This window comes from Eretmochelys imbricata, chromosome 7 (genome assembly GCF_965152235.1).
Source record: "Eretmochelys imbricata isolate rEreImb1 chromosome 7, rEreImb1.hap1, whole genome shotgun sequence".
Lineage (NCBI taxonomy): Eukaryota > Metazoa > Chordata > Testudines > Cheloniidae > Eretmochelys > Eretmochelys imbricata.
In genome coordinates this window covers 106,570,532-106,586,387 of record NC_135578.1, presented here as the reverse complement: position 1 = coordinate 106,586,387, position 15,856 = coordinate 106,570,532, and the positions used below count along the sequence as shown (strand labels likewise).

The 15,856-nt window shown below is 42.4% G+C and overlaps 1 protein-coding gene across 1 annotated transcript in view; it reads left to right on the top strand.

Annotated features, from left to right (window-relative positions):
* Positions 1-15,856, top strand: part of BTBD16 (BTB domain containing 16) — a 47,450-nt gene that overhangs the window by 13,776 nt on the left and 17,818 nt on the right. The window contains exons 10-12 of the mRNA XM_077822862.1: positions 169-238; positions 881-1,011; positions 3,121-3,240. Of these exons, the coding sequence (XP_077678988.1) occupies positions 169-238; positions 881-1,011; positions 3,121-3,240 (321 nt within the window). The remainder of the gene's footprint in view (positions 1-168; positions 239-880; positions 1,012-3,120; positions 3,241-15,856) is intronic.

Genomic DNA, 15,856 nt, shown 5'->3' with positions numbered 1-15,856 from the left:
GTTAAACTAAGTCCCCTAATGTTACAGTACAACTTAGTGGCCCAATCAGGAGTAACTGGAGTGTTTTTTCTTGGTCAGTACTTTAACCAGTAAGCCATACTCTCCTGTTTTTTTAATGCTGTAATATTTTATATTTTGCTTTTAAAACTAGTTATTTCTTTGTGCTAGGTGTGTGTCCATTATGAAGAGTGGAATTTGCTCAGCCAATATCTGTAGCTATTATTGTGCTGCTTGCAAGGTGAGCTAGAAATGCTACTGAAGTTTAAAAAAAAATTCACTTGAGTAGCAAGGTTGCTTCAAGTTATATCTCAGACCAGAGAAAGTTCAAACTGTTTTAAAGGTTCTAGATTCCTATTAGTAAATTCTTTCAGGTGTGCAGACTTGTTTGCAACACCATATTTGGTATTTATTTACATTTATAATACATTATATGGCTATCAACAGTCTCTGGGAATTATGATATGAAATGTAACACCTAGTTTAGGTTGTTGGATCTAAATGTAAATGTTGAGTAGTTCACCATCTAATTAATATTTTAATATTCCAATGAACAACATGATCTGGGCTATGAAATTTTTCCCCAAAAGGATGATTTTTCTTTGGCTTTTGAAACAATTTCCATCTCAATTTGAAACAGGCCAGATCCTAATGATTGTGAGCAATATGGTAAAAAAAAAAAGTGTAAGATAACATTAATTGAATGCAGAGTGATATACAGACATATAGTTGAAGATTTAACATTTCAGTGAAAAAACGCATTTTATTCCAATCTTTTGGTTGGCTCTGTGTTTGAGCTTGAATACTACCAGTTTTGACCACAAGGTGGTACCCAGGGTTTATAGATTTCTTTCTATTCTCTCTTTTGGTGTTTTTTAAACAGTACAAACAGGAAACACTGGTAACAGACTGCGAAAGGTGGCTAGAGGTGAACCTTGTTCCTCAGCTTAGCTCTCAGATCCATCTACGGAAACTTCCACAAGAACTGCTGCAGAAAGTGCTCAGATCTCCCAGGTCAGACTGATGTGCTGTTCATTGTTTCTGGACATGCAAATATTCTTTACTCCCTATGCACGAGCCATAATGAATATCTATCCACAATGAATCAAGTCCTCAGTGAACCTTTCTAATCAATATTACTTTGTTGCCTTAACCCGTAAAGGAAAATACCTATTGAGCATGCAGTTCAAGATGATAACTAAGACTTTCCCTTCAGATTTAAAAGCATTCTTACAGGCCTGGAAATACTGTGTTATTGCACAGAATATCTGCTATGTTGAGGTGTTTGTCAGAGAAAAATTATGATGGCCATAAAATAGAAAACTTCTGGTGAGGTTAATATTAGTTTCATTTCAAAACAACTTGTGGATTGGCTAAAGGTTCAGAACATGAACAGTCTGGTGTGCTAAACTCTTTGCTCCTAAAACCTCCTCTATCTTATGTAGATGGGCATATTTCCCTTGTGTGTTATTTCTCTGGACCAGAATCTCACCTGGTAATTGCTATTATGAAGAGAAGTGAGGAATAAAGTCTAATGATCTTACAATTAAAAATAAGCAAATAATGCCATAGTCTACTCATTGTAGGGGACAAATTAGTTTGGGTTTATGTGATAAAGAGCTTTCTATCTCCTGGTATGTACCTGTCCGCAGGATATCTAATGATGGTTTGGTGCCCTATGTATGTGAAATGAGAAGATATCACTCCACTGCTTAGTGTCTCTAGGTTCATGTTATAACAAAAATGGCATGATGAATGAAAGATTCTCCTTTCCCTGTAACTTGAGACTCTCCTTTCTGTAATATCTTTTCAACCATGCATTTGAGCTGCCTGGATTCCAGATGCATAGTTAGCGCTGTGTATGGAATACAGAATACGTAGCCTTACTCCTCCTACAATACTTACCCGTCTCGCTTTAGCTTCCAAGACCTCTCACCTATATTTCCCTACATCTCTGGTACTAACACACGCCACAACTGCAGCTCATTCTCTACACTCTCTTCCAAGTTGTCAGTCTTCTTTATCAGATCTGATACTCTTATGCCCAGTAGGCAAGTAACTTTGTGGTTCTCACGCTATGACTCCTCACAAAGCCAGCTATTTCTTTTTTCCTTCTAATGCTCAAAACATCTGCCACCACACCCTGCCCCTCCCTAATGCTCAGGCACTTTATGCATAAAATAGAAACAAATTGCTTCCATGGAGGAAAACATGTCTTAATAATTCAGGAAAGTAACAATTTCCCAATAACTGGAAGGATACAGTTGTGAATAATATAATGTGATAGGTATTTGATTTTAATAGGCGGGTCTGATTGAGCTGTGTATTGAACTGGAACTCAGGTATTTTGTGCCCACTTGTGTTCTAGGGCGATTTAATTAGAGAATTCCAATAAAAAGGACAACTCAGAATACTGGGAAGGAAATTTTCACTGTCTCTCTCTCTCCCCCTCCCCCCCCCCCTCGTTCCCCAACAGTCACCCTGCTCCATGATATTGTACTATCACACAAAGAGTGAAATTCACTTTTCTTGCATATAGCCTGAGGAAGTCAGCTTTACAGAGGGGAAGCATGCTGAAATGCTGTAGAGGCAAATTCTGTTTTCTTAGCCTGTGAGAAATCTGTGAGTTTGATAGGTTGGAATAGTGCAACCCTTCTGTATGATGGCATTATTGCCAGTGAGTCAGCCTGGCCCCATCACCATCTTTCACACTAACAATATGGGACAAGAGGGGAGACCCCCTCCCGCTGGTAGAAAAGATTTGAAAGGTGACTTTAGCCTTAACTGTAATGGACCTATTGCACCAAGTTGAATATCATCCAATGGTAAGTGAATTATGCAAGTCTGATGCCTTACCTTGATGCATCGGGCACTGACTACTATCTCATACTGGGAGCAAATAGGTCATTAGACTGATCTACAGTAATTCTTACGCAGCAAAATTCAGTTTAATTGTGAAGTATTGTTATTTTCCAAATATCTCTAGAAGCCTAATCTATAAATCCACTCCTGATGCTCTTCAATTGTAATTTTAAGTAATCTCTGGTATTTATTCTTTTCCTTAGATGACAATACAAGCAATCCATACCAACCTATTATTCATATATCATTTCTTCTTGGCAGGTTGTTTACATACAATGAATTCCACCTCCTGAAAACAACTCTTTGTTGGACCTACCTACAGCTAAACCCAAGGGTTCAGATAATACCATCTCATGAAAAAATCCTAAAGTACTTTAGCAGGTAACAGAGTGAAGGTCTGAGTAAAAAGAAATCCTTTCAATCAACATTATGAGTCCGGCAGTGCATGAGAGGGATTTGGAGAAAACTCTTCTCCAGCAGAACCAGCTGGATAGCAGAAAGGGCTAAGAAGCCCTGAGGTGAGCTGGTGGAAGAAGAATAGAGAGAATAGAGTTGATAGACTGTGAGCCGGGGAAGAGACTGAGGCAAAGGCCTACCACAGGGCAAGGTAGGAAGTGGTCTGGGAAGGCCTCCTGAATTCTGAACTGGGCTTCTCCAAGTTGCACTGGCTTGTGTTAGCCCTCAAGAGGCCATTAGCTGGAGCACAGTGTGCTCTGGCCACATGTCCCTTCCTCTCCTATCTCCTGGGCCACCTTTGATATGCTCTTGCATCAAAAACTCCATGGGGTTCTGGGATAGAGCCATTGTGTCAATTCATTGCTGGATGGTGAACACTCCTGGGACAGGAGGATTCTGTGGGAGCCACAAGGGCAGGATACCGAGGTCAAGCACAGGGCAGAACCTGACCCCTTTTCCTTAGTTTGCTAGCGTTCTTGTTTAAAACCAGTATATTTAGGGATTTTTTTAAAGATGATCCTCATGAGACATTATTTCCTATGAGTCATGAACACCATAAAGTAATTACTTTTTGGCTCAGAGTTGCACTTCCATGCCTGGAATCAACATTTTTGCAGTGAGAGATAGGAAATGAGCTGAAATTGTGGATGATTTCATTATTTTACTAGTTTGACCTGAGATGTGTTTGTGTAAAAATGTTAGTGGGTCATGCATGATTAAAATGATTGAAGGTGCTAAATACGAAATTTTTAATAAGCTAAGAGTTTTCTCTGTTATGTCACCTACATTAATATATACATATATGTTTTACTTTTAGCATGGATTTTACATTTTAACAGGCCTATTTATTTGATTAATTTAATCCTCAAACTGTATTCTGAGTGGATTTAAATGTATATTTTGAATTTAAATCACGGTCTCATCATAGCATTCTTTATGCATTTGGATTTTTATGCTACGATATTGATATCTATGACATTTTGAGAGAGAACATGATGTATTTATTGTAGTTTTAAGATCAAATAATGCACATACAGTTATACTGGGCACGAAGGGCTGTCAGGTTCAGGTTCTAATTAAAAAAAAAAAGTTCCAGATCTCAGGAAGATCAAATGTGGCCAGACTTTGCAACCAAACCCTGATGCAACAACAGGAGCCAAAAACCTAGAAGCAACAAGGAGACTTATATCACAAGACAGTGGAAAAACATGCACAGGCTACAAATAAATAAATAAATGCTAAGAGTAGCAGAAGAGAAGAGCAATATGTAAAAACTTTCACATTAGCAGTGTTTTTTAGGGGGTATTTAATGTAGTAATTGGAAGGTGCTTTATTATAGTTTCCACCGATAGTGGTAGGTACAGGTATTCTAGACGTTGTTACACACATATTTATATAGGTCCCAGTTCACCACATCCTATGTAAATATAAACTTCCACTGAAGTCAGTGGAACTCTATGAGGTCATGATGTGCATCTCTTTGCAGGATCAGAGTTATAGTTTCCACAACTGTTACCCATCCTCTGTTCAGGGCAGCCAAGGTTAGTCTGGGACCTGGTATAAAACACTGACCCACCCACCCTCATTTTGCACCTACAAATAACTGCAGAATCATGAGAAAAATTATGTCTCTCAGATGTCTCCTGATATGTATTCAGATCAGGAGGTACTTATCCAACGACGATCAGTTACTCCTGCAATTCATTTCATCTGTGAATTTCTACCCTTAATTAGATACAAGTGCAAAATGGAATGCTGGTTTTAAAATCAGGCCTGTGTTTGACATGTATTATTGTAGCACCCTGGGCACTCAAGTTGCTGCAGCACAGAGAAGGCTGCAGACTTAATTGAAGCCAATCAATTGTTTCTAGTGGGGATTACACTTGGTGGTTACTGAGCTAATTGTCTCATTAGCCCAGCAGTTAAGGGGAGCATATGGCTTTGTCTACACTAATGCTGTAAGTCGATGTAAGTTACGCTTGTTACGTTACGTAAGTTTAAAAGTGATTTAAAGCGGTGACTACACCACACTATGTGGATGGGAGACGCTCTCCCATTGACATAGCTTGAGGTGGATTAATTAAATTGACGGGAGAGTGCTCACGTCTTCCCCAGACCCGCTGAATCGATGCCGCTGCCTCAGCACCGATTTAGCCCCTAGTGAAGATTAGCCCTATGTAATTGGGAGGAATAGGAGGTAAGGAGAAGCTCAGAGGGTTAGCTTGGGTGGAGGCGAGAAGATGTACGGAAGGCTCCTCCTACTGTATACCTGTGCTATGTCCTGTCCTATTGGGAAACAGAGGATTAAAGGTGCATGTAACGGAAAAGAAACAGGGGGTGTGTTTGTGTGACTGAGACTGTGAAAACAGGCGAGGCAGCGCTGCTCACTGGGCAGCTGAAGAAGAGCCTTGACAATTATAAAAACAAAGTTTAAAAACATTATATTGAAAATTCCTGCCTCCGTATATTAAAGAATATTTGGCTCAAAGAGCTAGTACTTCATCTAGTGTAAATGAGTGTGCCTCCATCGACTTATGTGCTACTACGCCAGCTAAGGATCTAGCCCAGTCTATGGGTACGGTGAGCAAACAACAGGTACAGTAGGGGAAACAACACAGTGGAGAAAACTAAGAGCCTCGTGCCAATCTCATTTACTCTCATAACTCAATAAATAGAACCAACGGATCATACCTTTTATTTATGCCAGTGAAAGTGAGATCAGCATCCAGTCCTGAATGTGTTGTCTACGCCACTTGAAAGTCATTTTCTAAAATGAGATGTTGACATTTTATTCTGTTATGAAACAGATGCTGCTGCCTAATTTGTTTGGATAGAACTCATTCTAGCATTTTAGCCAATAAAAACAAATTAGAAAATGATGAATAGCTTTTTAAATCCTTCAGATTTATTAATTTTGAACTAGACTGAGTGTAGACAGCTCTTAACCTATGCAATGACTCCTTGCCAGATGCTTAGGAAAAGCCAGTGATTTTATTAATTACTGCAGGATGCATGACACATCTGAGCCCAAAAAGTCTCTCTCATGGTAGCAGTCACCTGGCAGGGGGTTAGGAGGGAAAGAGAGGAGAGTCAATTTCCCAGAATTAAATTATATGCAACAGTGGTGTGGGGTGTTTTTACATACAAAAAAGGAAAAACTAAAATTGTCATGAAAACAATGCTTCCTCTTGAGGAAAGGGAAATTTGAACAATGTTTTTATCCCAGTAATCCTATAAATTCAAAAGATTAAGTAATGCTTCCCACCATAAACTGGGTTTGAAGATGTATATTTTTTTAAATTACAGTTGGAATTTCTGATTCAGTCCTCTGAGGCCACGCTGGTAATTGCAGGCTTTCTGTTCAAAAGAAGGGTAGAGAATTTATCTTTGCTATGCTATTGCACACATAGACAAGGAAGGAAAAGGATACACAACATAGGGCAGGATTTAGCAATATATATCCGTTGCTAGGTCTCACAACTTTATTGTATATCTCACAATATTTGATTTGTTGTTAAAGCTCTAGCTCCTGAGGGCAAGTGATGTGAGAACCTCATTCTTAAAAAAAAAAAAAAAAAAAGAAAGTTACTTTTTTAGACTTCATGATTACAGAGAAAAGCCTGAAAACCTGAACCAAGTGTACCCTAAGGCTCAGAAAACAGAAGGTAAATACAAAGAACGCCCAAATTATGAAGTGAGCTGTAGCTCACGAAAGCTTATGCTCAAATAAATTGGTTAGTCTCTACGGTGCCACAAGTACTCCTTTTCTTTTTGCGAATACAGACTAACACGGCTGTTACTCTGAAACCAAATTATTTTTGTGAACTCTCATGATTTTTAAGACAATCTCATGAGTTTGGGGGCCTGACTCATGATTTTTGAATGCTTAGGGTCAGCAATAGGGTATGTGCAATTAGTATAAGAACTATATCTACTAACACCCAGTTTTAGGTAGGCCATGTCTTTTTTGGAACTTGTACTTTGACTCTCAGCAAGTGGGACTTTGAACAAATGGAGACTCTTCTTAGAGGTGTAGAACTACTTCATGGCAGTAGCGGAAAGTTTTAATGTCCACTTTACAGCAACAAGGCACGTGCACAACTGTTTATTTATGGTACGATGTAGTGGAGAATCAAACCTTAAGGGTACAATCTTGACCCCATTGAAGGGAATGACAAAATTCCCATCCATCCGTCTAAAATATTTCTGGGATGTCCATCACCATAGTATCAGAGCACCTGTAAAGAACAAGCTTAATCTCTGTGAGAGGAAGTTAAGATTGAATAAGACTGCTGAAGTCAAGCATTTTTTTAGTGAAAATTTTCACTATTTGGTTTAGTTTTCTTTTGAGGCTTTGGGGTCGTTTTTATTTTTCCCTTTGTAATATGACGATGTGAAAAGCCCAGTATACCCAACACGTCATACTTTTGAAACCTAGAACAGAGTTGGTAAAATATTTGAAAAAAAATCTTTTATACATTGTTGGCAAGAAAGAAAAAAGATTTTACACCTGTATAGTGTTACTTTTTTTCTCCCCAAGTTTCCTCCCCAAAGCTGTTTCAGTGGTCACGTACACATATGCACAGTGGTCACCACTGAACATGTCAGAGACTTGGTAGGGTAACTCACATGACTGGAGCACTGTCATGGATCGGTATAAACTGTTCAGGAAGGACAGGCTGGGGAGAAAAGGTGGAGGAGTTGTACTGTATGTAAGAGAGCGGTATGATTGCTCAGTGCTCCAGTATGAAACTGGAGAACACCCAGGATCAAGCGGCGTGCCCCAGAGGTCGGTCCTGGGACCGTTTTTGTTCCACTTCTTCATTAATGATCTTGATGATGGGATCGATTGCACCCTCAGCAAGTTTGCGGATGACTCTGTGATGGTGCTGCCCATGGGAGCCAGCTGAGGTCACTCAATCAGGGTGAACTGCAAACAGAACGGGGCAAACAAATCCCAAATGCTGGTGAATATTCTGATACTTAGATTTACCAAGCCAGCACAAAACAGCTTCTGTAGTACCTCACAGGTTACTCAGAAGTCCAAATAATGCAGTTCCCTTAAAGTATCCAGCCTCAGGCCTCCATCCAGACACACATGTCAAACATATGATGATAAATGCTGAAATTCTTATTTCATCATATAAAAGAAAAGGTTCTCCTGATCCCAAAGGACCAAGCTCCAGACCCAGGTCAAATGATAACTTAGATCTTACCCAAAATAAACGCTTATAGTCAATTCTTATTAACTAAGCCAAAATTTATTTAAAAAGAAAAGAGGGAGCGTTTTGGTTAAAAGATCAATATACATACAGACTTGAATTCAATTCTTGAGGTTCAGATACATAGCAGAGATGAGCTTGTAGTTGCCAAAAGTCCTTTTAGAAATAGTCCACAGGTTACAGTCCAGTGTCCATATTCAGGGTGACTCCAGTCAGTGACTGGGGATCTCAATCCTTATGGCTTAAGGTTTCCCCCTCTTGAAACCCAAAGCAGATCTGAGATGAGGAAGGATCGTGTTGCAAGGTTTTCATACATTTCCAGCAGCCTTTTAGCCTGAGAAAACAATAGGCTTAACTTTTCTCCTCCTAAACATCAAGGCAATTAGTACAGGGTAATTTATCCATTAAACAGTTCAGCTACAGGTTACCACAACCTTCAAAGAGATATATTGACAATAATGCTATTTCACTCAAGTGTCTTCTTAAATGTTAATTCTCCTTTTTTGATCTTTGAATCAAAGCTATAGCAAGAGACAAGACTTGTTTGCTTACATCACAAGACCTGAGCAAACATCTACCCTTCTATCTCTAACAATACAGGCTTGCATTTCAAAGCTCTATTCATTTACATATCTTCCTAACCAGTCTTTAAAATTCCGCCATGGGTCAGGTCAGTCCGTGAGTTAATTAACTCCTTCTGGCCCTGACACCTTTCAATGAGATATTATATTACACTCATAAAGTCACAGACTCTAAGCTGGGGGAGAGGTAGATATGCTGGAGGGTAGGGATAGGGTCCAGAGTGACCTAGACAAATTGGCGGATTGAGCCAAAAGAAATCTGATGAGGTTCAGCAAGGACAAGTGCAGAGTCCTGCACTTAGGACGGAAGAATCCCATGCACTGCTACAGGCTGGGGACCGACTGGCTAAGCGGCAGTTCTGCAGAAAAGGATTTGAGGATTACAGTGGATGAGAAACTGGATATGAGTCAACAGTGTGCCCTTGTTGCCAAGAAGACTAGTGGCATATTGGGCTGCATTAGTAGAAACATTGCCAGCAGATTGAGGGAAGTGATTATTCCCCTCTATTCAGCACTGGTGAGGCCACATCTGGAGTACTGCGTCCAGTTTTGGGTCCCCCCACTACAGAAAGGATGTGGACAAATTGGAGAGAGTCCAGTGGAGGGAACAAAAATGATTAAGGGGTTGGGGCATGTGATTTATGAGGAGAGGCTGAGGGAACTGGGGTTATTTAGTCTGCAGAAGAGAAGAGTGAGGGGGGATTTGATAGCAGCCTTCAATTACGTGAAGGGGGGGTTCCAAAGAGGATGGAGCTAGGCTGTTCTCAGTGGTGGCAGATGACAGAACAAGGAGCAATGGTCTCAAGTTGCAGTGCGGGAGGTCTAGGTTGGATATTAGGAAAAACTATTTCACTAGGAGGGTGGTGAAGCACTGGAATGGGTTACCTAGGGAGATGGTGGAATTTCCATCCTTAGAGGTTTTTAAGGCCCAGCTTGACAAAGCCCTGGCTGGGATGATTTAGTTGGGGTTGGTCCTGCTTTGAGCAGGGGGTTGGACTAGATGACCTCCTGAGGTCTCTTCTAACCCTAATCTTCTATGATTCTATGCCAGCATTTTAGCACCCTTCCCCAATCCCTTCACAACTCAGCTCCTGTTTTCTTACTTTGTGTTGCCGTCTTACCTTCTTCCATCTCTGGTGATTTTAGCAGATAGCAGGGTCTCTTCTGTGTCTTAGGTCTGCTGCCCCTCACTCCATAATGGCTTTGGTGGAGAGGAAATAAGTGGTCTGCCTCCGAGGGTTACAGCAGGAAACAGCACAGAGCTTCTCCCTACTACTGCAGCCAACTGAAGAAGTTTTGGGATATCGACATGCCCCACAAGACCTTGTGGCCTTCACTGTTCAGGCCTATGGAAGACATGCTCATTTTTTCTCACTAGCATGTCAAAAACACATGCATTGCAGCCCCTCCTGCTGAGAAAAATCAAAATGGGCTTCTCAGCACATAGAATGACTCAGCCAATCAGAAAATAGAAGGAATACCTTGTGACTTCAGCCATGTGCATAATTCCAGTTCAAAACTCACATTTCAAATTCACTGTGTATATTTTGCTGATAATCAGATAATGCAAAATATTTTGTGCCTAATTTCAATAATTTTTGTGCCCAAATATGACAGCCAGGAATTTCCCAGAGTGCAGCATAGTTGGCCCTCCACCCCCCCTCAATATGGAGGACATGTCAGGGGTTATCCCCGCAGCACAAGACGCTTAGGTGTTATTAACAGCCAGCATAAGTGAGAACCAGTCCTGAGGCTGCATCACCACAAATGGGAGATTGCAGAGGTAACTTTAAATGACCTTTCCCCACCCTCAAATGCTGTGCTGAGCAGAGCTCAGCTATTCTGAGGATCTGCTCTACCTGGGTAAGGGAGTTTCATTAAATCAGGAGCAAGCCCATTTTGCATCTTTACATTTTGCATCAGATATTTCACCCAGCTCTAGAATGTACTATAAAATGATAAATTATTCAACCATGCTTTAGGAGTAAAACTATATATAGCTTGTGCAAGTGATTTTTCAGGAAATGAAATTTGACTTCTCTGCCTCACTCCTGAACAAAGGCGAGCTACCTTCCACTTCCTTTTCAGAGCATTAGTAATACGTATAAAAGCATATACATTTGCTGCTCTACTCTGACTTTTTGTCCACTGTTAAATACTGGGAAAAATACAGAATTTTCACATTTGGTTTCCTTGAGTAAAGCCAATTGTTGATTATAAGTAGGTTTGCTATAAATGCAGCATTGGACACTTCAGATATTATATTACACACAAAAAACCCCTATTGTAACCTTATTACTCCTCAGGGAATTCTGTGCCACTGCGCAATTCAGAATTTCGCAGAATTCCCTGCTTCCCCCACAGAACTGCTGGATTCCACTAGGGACTGCTGGACTCAGCAGAGGCCAGCTCACAGGGACTGGAGCACCCAGCCTGGCAGGGCTGGAGGCTGGATGGTCTGCTTGATCCTCAGTCTCCCGGGGACAAAAGAGAGTCTGGGAGACCCAGCTCTGGCAAAGGGTGAGGAAGGGCAGGGCTGCACCAAGCCATGTTCCATGGTGGGACAGTAAAGAAGTTGGGGGGAGTAAAGGCTCTGGGGGTGCTGGAGGCTGGGGGGACTGGGGTGCTGGTGGGTGGGTCAGAAGGTACCCCGCAACTGGGCTGTAGTGGGAGAGGAGTGCTGGTGTCTGGGCCGGGGGTGCCCTGTGGCTCGGCTCTGGGGGGATGGGAGTGCAGGTGTCTGGGCTCTGGGGAACCCACACAGCCCCCTCCAGCACCCCTCCCCCAACTGGAACTAGGTTGTCATAGGGGTTTCTTTAACTCTCTGCTCCTGGGGGAATCTTTTTTGCTGTTGTCTGTATTGTTGACATACTTGTTGACAGGTATTTTAAAATAAATTACCAAAATAATTGAAACTGGAGTGCTTATATTGTGTTGTTATGACAAAATATGCAGAATTTTAAAATATTGTGCACAGAAATTTTGGTGCAGAATTCCCCAGGAGCAGTGTTCCCTCTCATTTTTCCCACCCATGTGCAGAATGAATTTTGTTATGTGTGCCAATATGGAGGTGATGTGTGACACATTACCTTCATATTGGTGCACATAGCAAAATTCATGTGGTGGGGGTGGGGCTGAGGGATTCAGCATGTGGGAGGGAGCTCAGGGTTGGGGCAGAGGGTTGGGGTACAGGGGTGTGAAGGCTCTGGCTGGGGGAGTAGGCTCTGGGGTGGGGCTGGGGATGAGGGGTTTGGGGTGCAGGAGGGTACTCTGGGGCTACGGTGGGGAGAGAGGACTCCCCCCAGCTCTCTCTCCCCACAGCAGCACTTGTAGGGGCAACTCCAAGGCTGGGGCTGCAGGAAAGGCGCCCCTCTCCCAGTCCCACCAGGTGTGGGCCAGAGCTGGGTTCGGGCTGGGGGAGGGGTGCCCTGGCCACAGTGGGGTCCAGGCCAGGCTGCACTGCCCCAGACATGCCAGAGGCTGGGCCACCCTGCCCCAGCCACACCTGGGGCAAGGCCGGGCCGCCCCGGCCTTGACAGAGTCCAGGCCGCCTCGGCCGCGGCAGGTTGGGGGCTGGGCTAGGTTGGCGCCGGGGGAGAGGGATGTCCCTCCCCTGGCCGTGGCAGGTCCCCGGGCGGGTTCCTTTAGCGCCTGTGTGGCACTAAATAGGCTACTGCGCGCCTGTGCAGCTTGCAGGGAACTTAGCCCAGGAGTACTTAATGTTGTTTTAAAGTCAAGCACTCAAGTTAGGACATGAAAGAATTAAAGTTGTCTTCCATCTCAATTTCACTCCCTTATGCAATATGATAGTCTTTAATTGCAAGATCACATACCATATTTTCCACAAGGCCCATGTCTCATTCAATGCACAGAATGGACGGTCCTCTCTTAGTGATCAGGTTTACAATTTTTTTGTTTTATCCGCATTCTTTGCTGTGTGGCCCCCAGCTTTATTTACTGCACACTATCCAAATCGTGCACTGAAAACAGAATTATTAACTTCATCATGGGTTTTATTCCTCATGGGCTTTTCTATGGCTCTCATCACAATAGTATCTGAGTTCTTCTCAAAGAGTATTTAATCTTCACAATACCCTTGTGAGGTGAGAGGGTACTATTATCCCCATTTTACAGATGGGGAACTGAGCCACTGTGAAATGAATATCAAAAGTATTCAGTAATCCAGGGTGCCCAATGTGAGACACCTAGTACCTGTTTTTTCAGATTACTCAGCATTTTATAACCATTTATATGTTCAAAATATCGCTTCCATTTACTTCAGTTGCAGTTGTGAGTGGTCAGGACTTCTGCAAATCAAATCCTAGGATATCAAGTCAGGTACTCAAAAAAGTGGAAAGTTTGGTGTAACCAACTTGCCCAGCATCACACAGAAATTCTGTGACAGAGGTAGGATACATCCATTTCTCCAGGACAACATTCAACTTCTTTAAGCATGAGATCATCCCTTTTCTTTCTGCAGTCCCCGGCCTGAATCACAACACAATTTCCAACTTCTGCAGCCAATGATGAAGGGGTCCCACAGTCTCCTTTATTACATAACCATTATTCATCCCTAGAGCAGGTTCATTCTATGCACTGAATGAGTCAGGAGTCCTGTAGAAGAGAAAAGCATATGATCATGTAATTAATGACTATCAAAATGCATATTCACAAGGGGCCAGATTAAGGTTGCACAGGCAACCGTAATCCTGGCATATCCTAATTTTTGAGTGCTTTACTTTGCAACGCTAACTATCTTTTAACATAGGTTTTTGTGTGTAATTTCTTAATTTTTTTAAGCAATCTGAAAACCCCCCAGAAATTCCATCATGTGGCATGGCATCATATTGACCCCCACATGGTTCATCAGCATGGTTGGAACCTTCAGATCCACCACACTGACCTTTGCTACTTGAGCTAATGGAGTAACTGATACCAGTAGTAGGTTGTCATCTTGCATACGAACTACAACTAGAGCAGAATAGGACACTTTGCCAGTGAGTTTCATAGATGTTTGCTGATAGCAAAGCAATGGTGAGACTCAGGAATCTTGGGTTCCATTCCAAGTGCTGGACTGGAGTTTGCTCTAATGGTCAGATTCTTCTGTTCATTTCCCTAAGCTTGACCCCTTTCATCTCCACAGTAGTTTAGGCAGCCCAAATCATACTGCCAGAGAGCACCAGTGTTGGCCAGAATCAGTGTTGCAGCATTTGCTATTGCTGTGCTTGCATGTGCTGGAACTAGGGATGCAGGGCCGGGGGGAGGCTGCAGCACCCCCTGGCTTGAAGTGGTTTCCATCATATACAGGATTCACAGTTTGTTTAATGGCTCTCAGCACCCCCAATTTAAAAATTATTCCAGCACCCCTGGTCGCGCCTCCTCCTGGCCCTGGAGTGTGTGGAGGGGGCCTAGTAAAACAACCTGCAGTTATTCTTCCCAAATTTAATCCAAGGCTTTTCTAGCCCCCTTATGGTGCCACACAGTTTAAGGAATGGAGTACTTGTGGCACCTTAGAGACTAACCAATTTATTTGAGCATGAGCTTTCGTGAGCTACAGCTCACTTCATCAGATGCATACTGTGGAAACTGCAGCAGACTTTATATATACACAGAGAATATGAAACAATACCTCCTCCCACCCCACTGTCCTGCTGGTAATAGCTTATCTAAAGTAATTGTCAGGTTAGGCCATTTCCAGCACAAATCCAGGTTTTCTCACCCTCCACCCCCCCACACAAATTCACTCTCCTGCTGGTGATAGCCCATCCAAAGTGACAACTCTTTACACAATGTGCATGATAATGAAGTTAGGCCATTTCCTGCACAAATCCAGGTTCTCTCACTCCCTCACCCCCCTCCAAAAACCCACCCCCATACACACACAGACTCACTCTCCTGCTGGTAATAGCTCGTCCAAACTGACCACTCTCCAAGTTTAAATCCAAGTTAAACCAGAACATCGGGGGGGGGGGTAGGAAAAAACAAGAGGAAATAGGCTACCTTGCATAATGACTTAGCCACTCCCAGTCTCTATTTAAGCCTAAATTAATAGTATCCAATTTGCAAATGAATTCCAATTCAGCAGTTTCTCTCTGGAGTCTGGATTTGAAGTTTTTTTGTTTTAAGATAGCGACCTTCATGTCTGTGATTGCGTGACCAGAGAGATTGAAGTGTTCTCCGACTGGTTTATGAATGTTATAATTCTTGACATCTGATTTGTGTCCATTTATTCTTTTACGTAGAGACTGTCCAGTTTGACCAATGTACATGGCAGAGGGGCATTGCTGGCACATGATGGCATAAATCACATTGGTGGATGTGCAGGTGAACGAGCCTCTGATAGTGTGGCTGATGTTATTAGGCCCTGTGATGGTGTCCCCTGAATAGATATGTGGGCACAATTGGCAATTGGCAATTGTGCCCACATATCTATTCAGGGGACACCATCACAGGGCCTAATAACATCAGCCACACTATCAGAGGCTCGTTCACCTGCACATCCACCAATGTGATTTATGCCATCATGTGCCAGCAATGCCCCTCTGCCATGTACATTGGTCAAACTGGACAGTCTCTACGTAAAAGAATAAATGGACACAAATCAGATGTCAAGAATTATAACATTCATAAACCAGTCGGAGAACACTTCAATCTCTCTGGTCACGCAATCACAGACATGAAGGTCGCTATCTTAAAACAAAAAAACTTCAAATCCAGACTCCAGAGAGAAACTGCTGA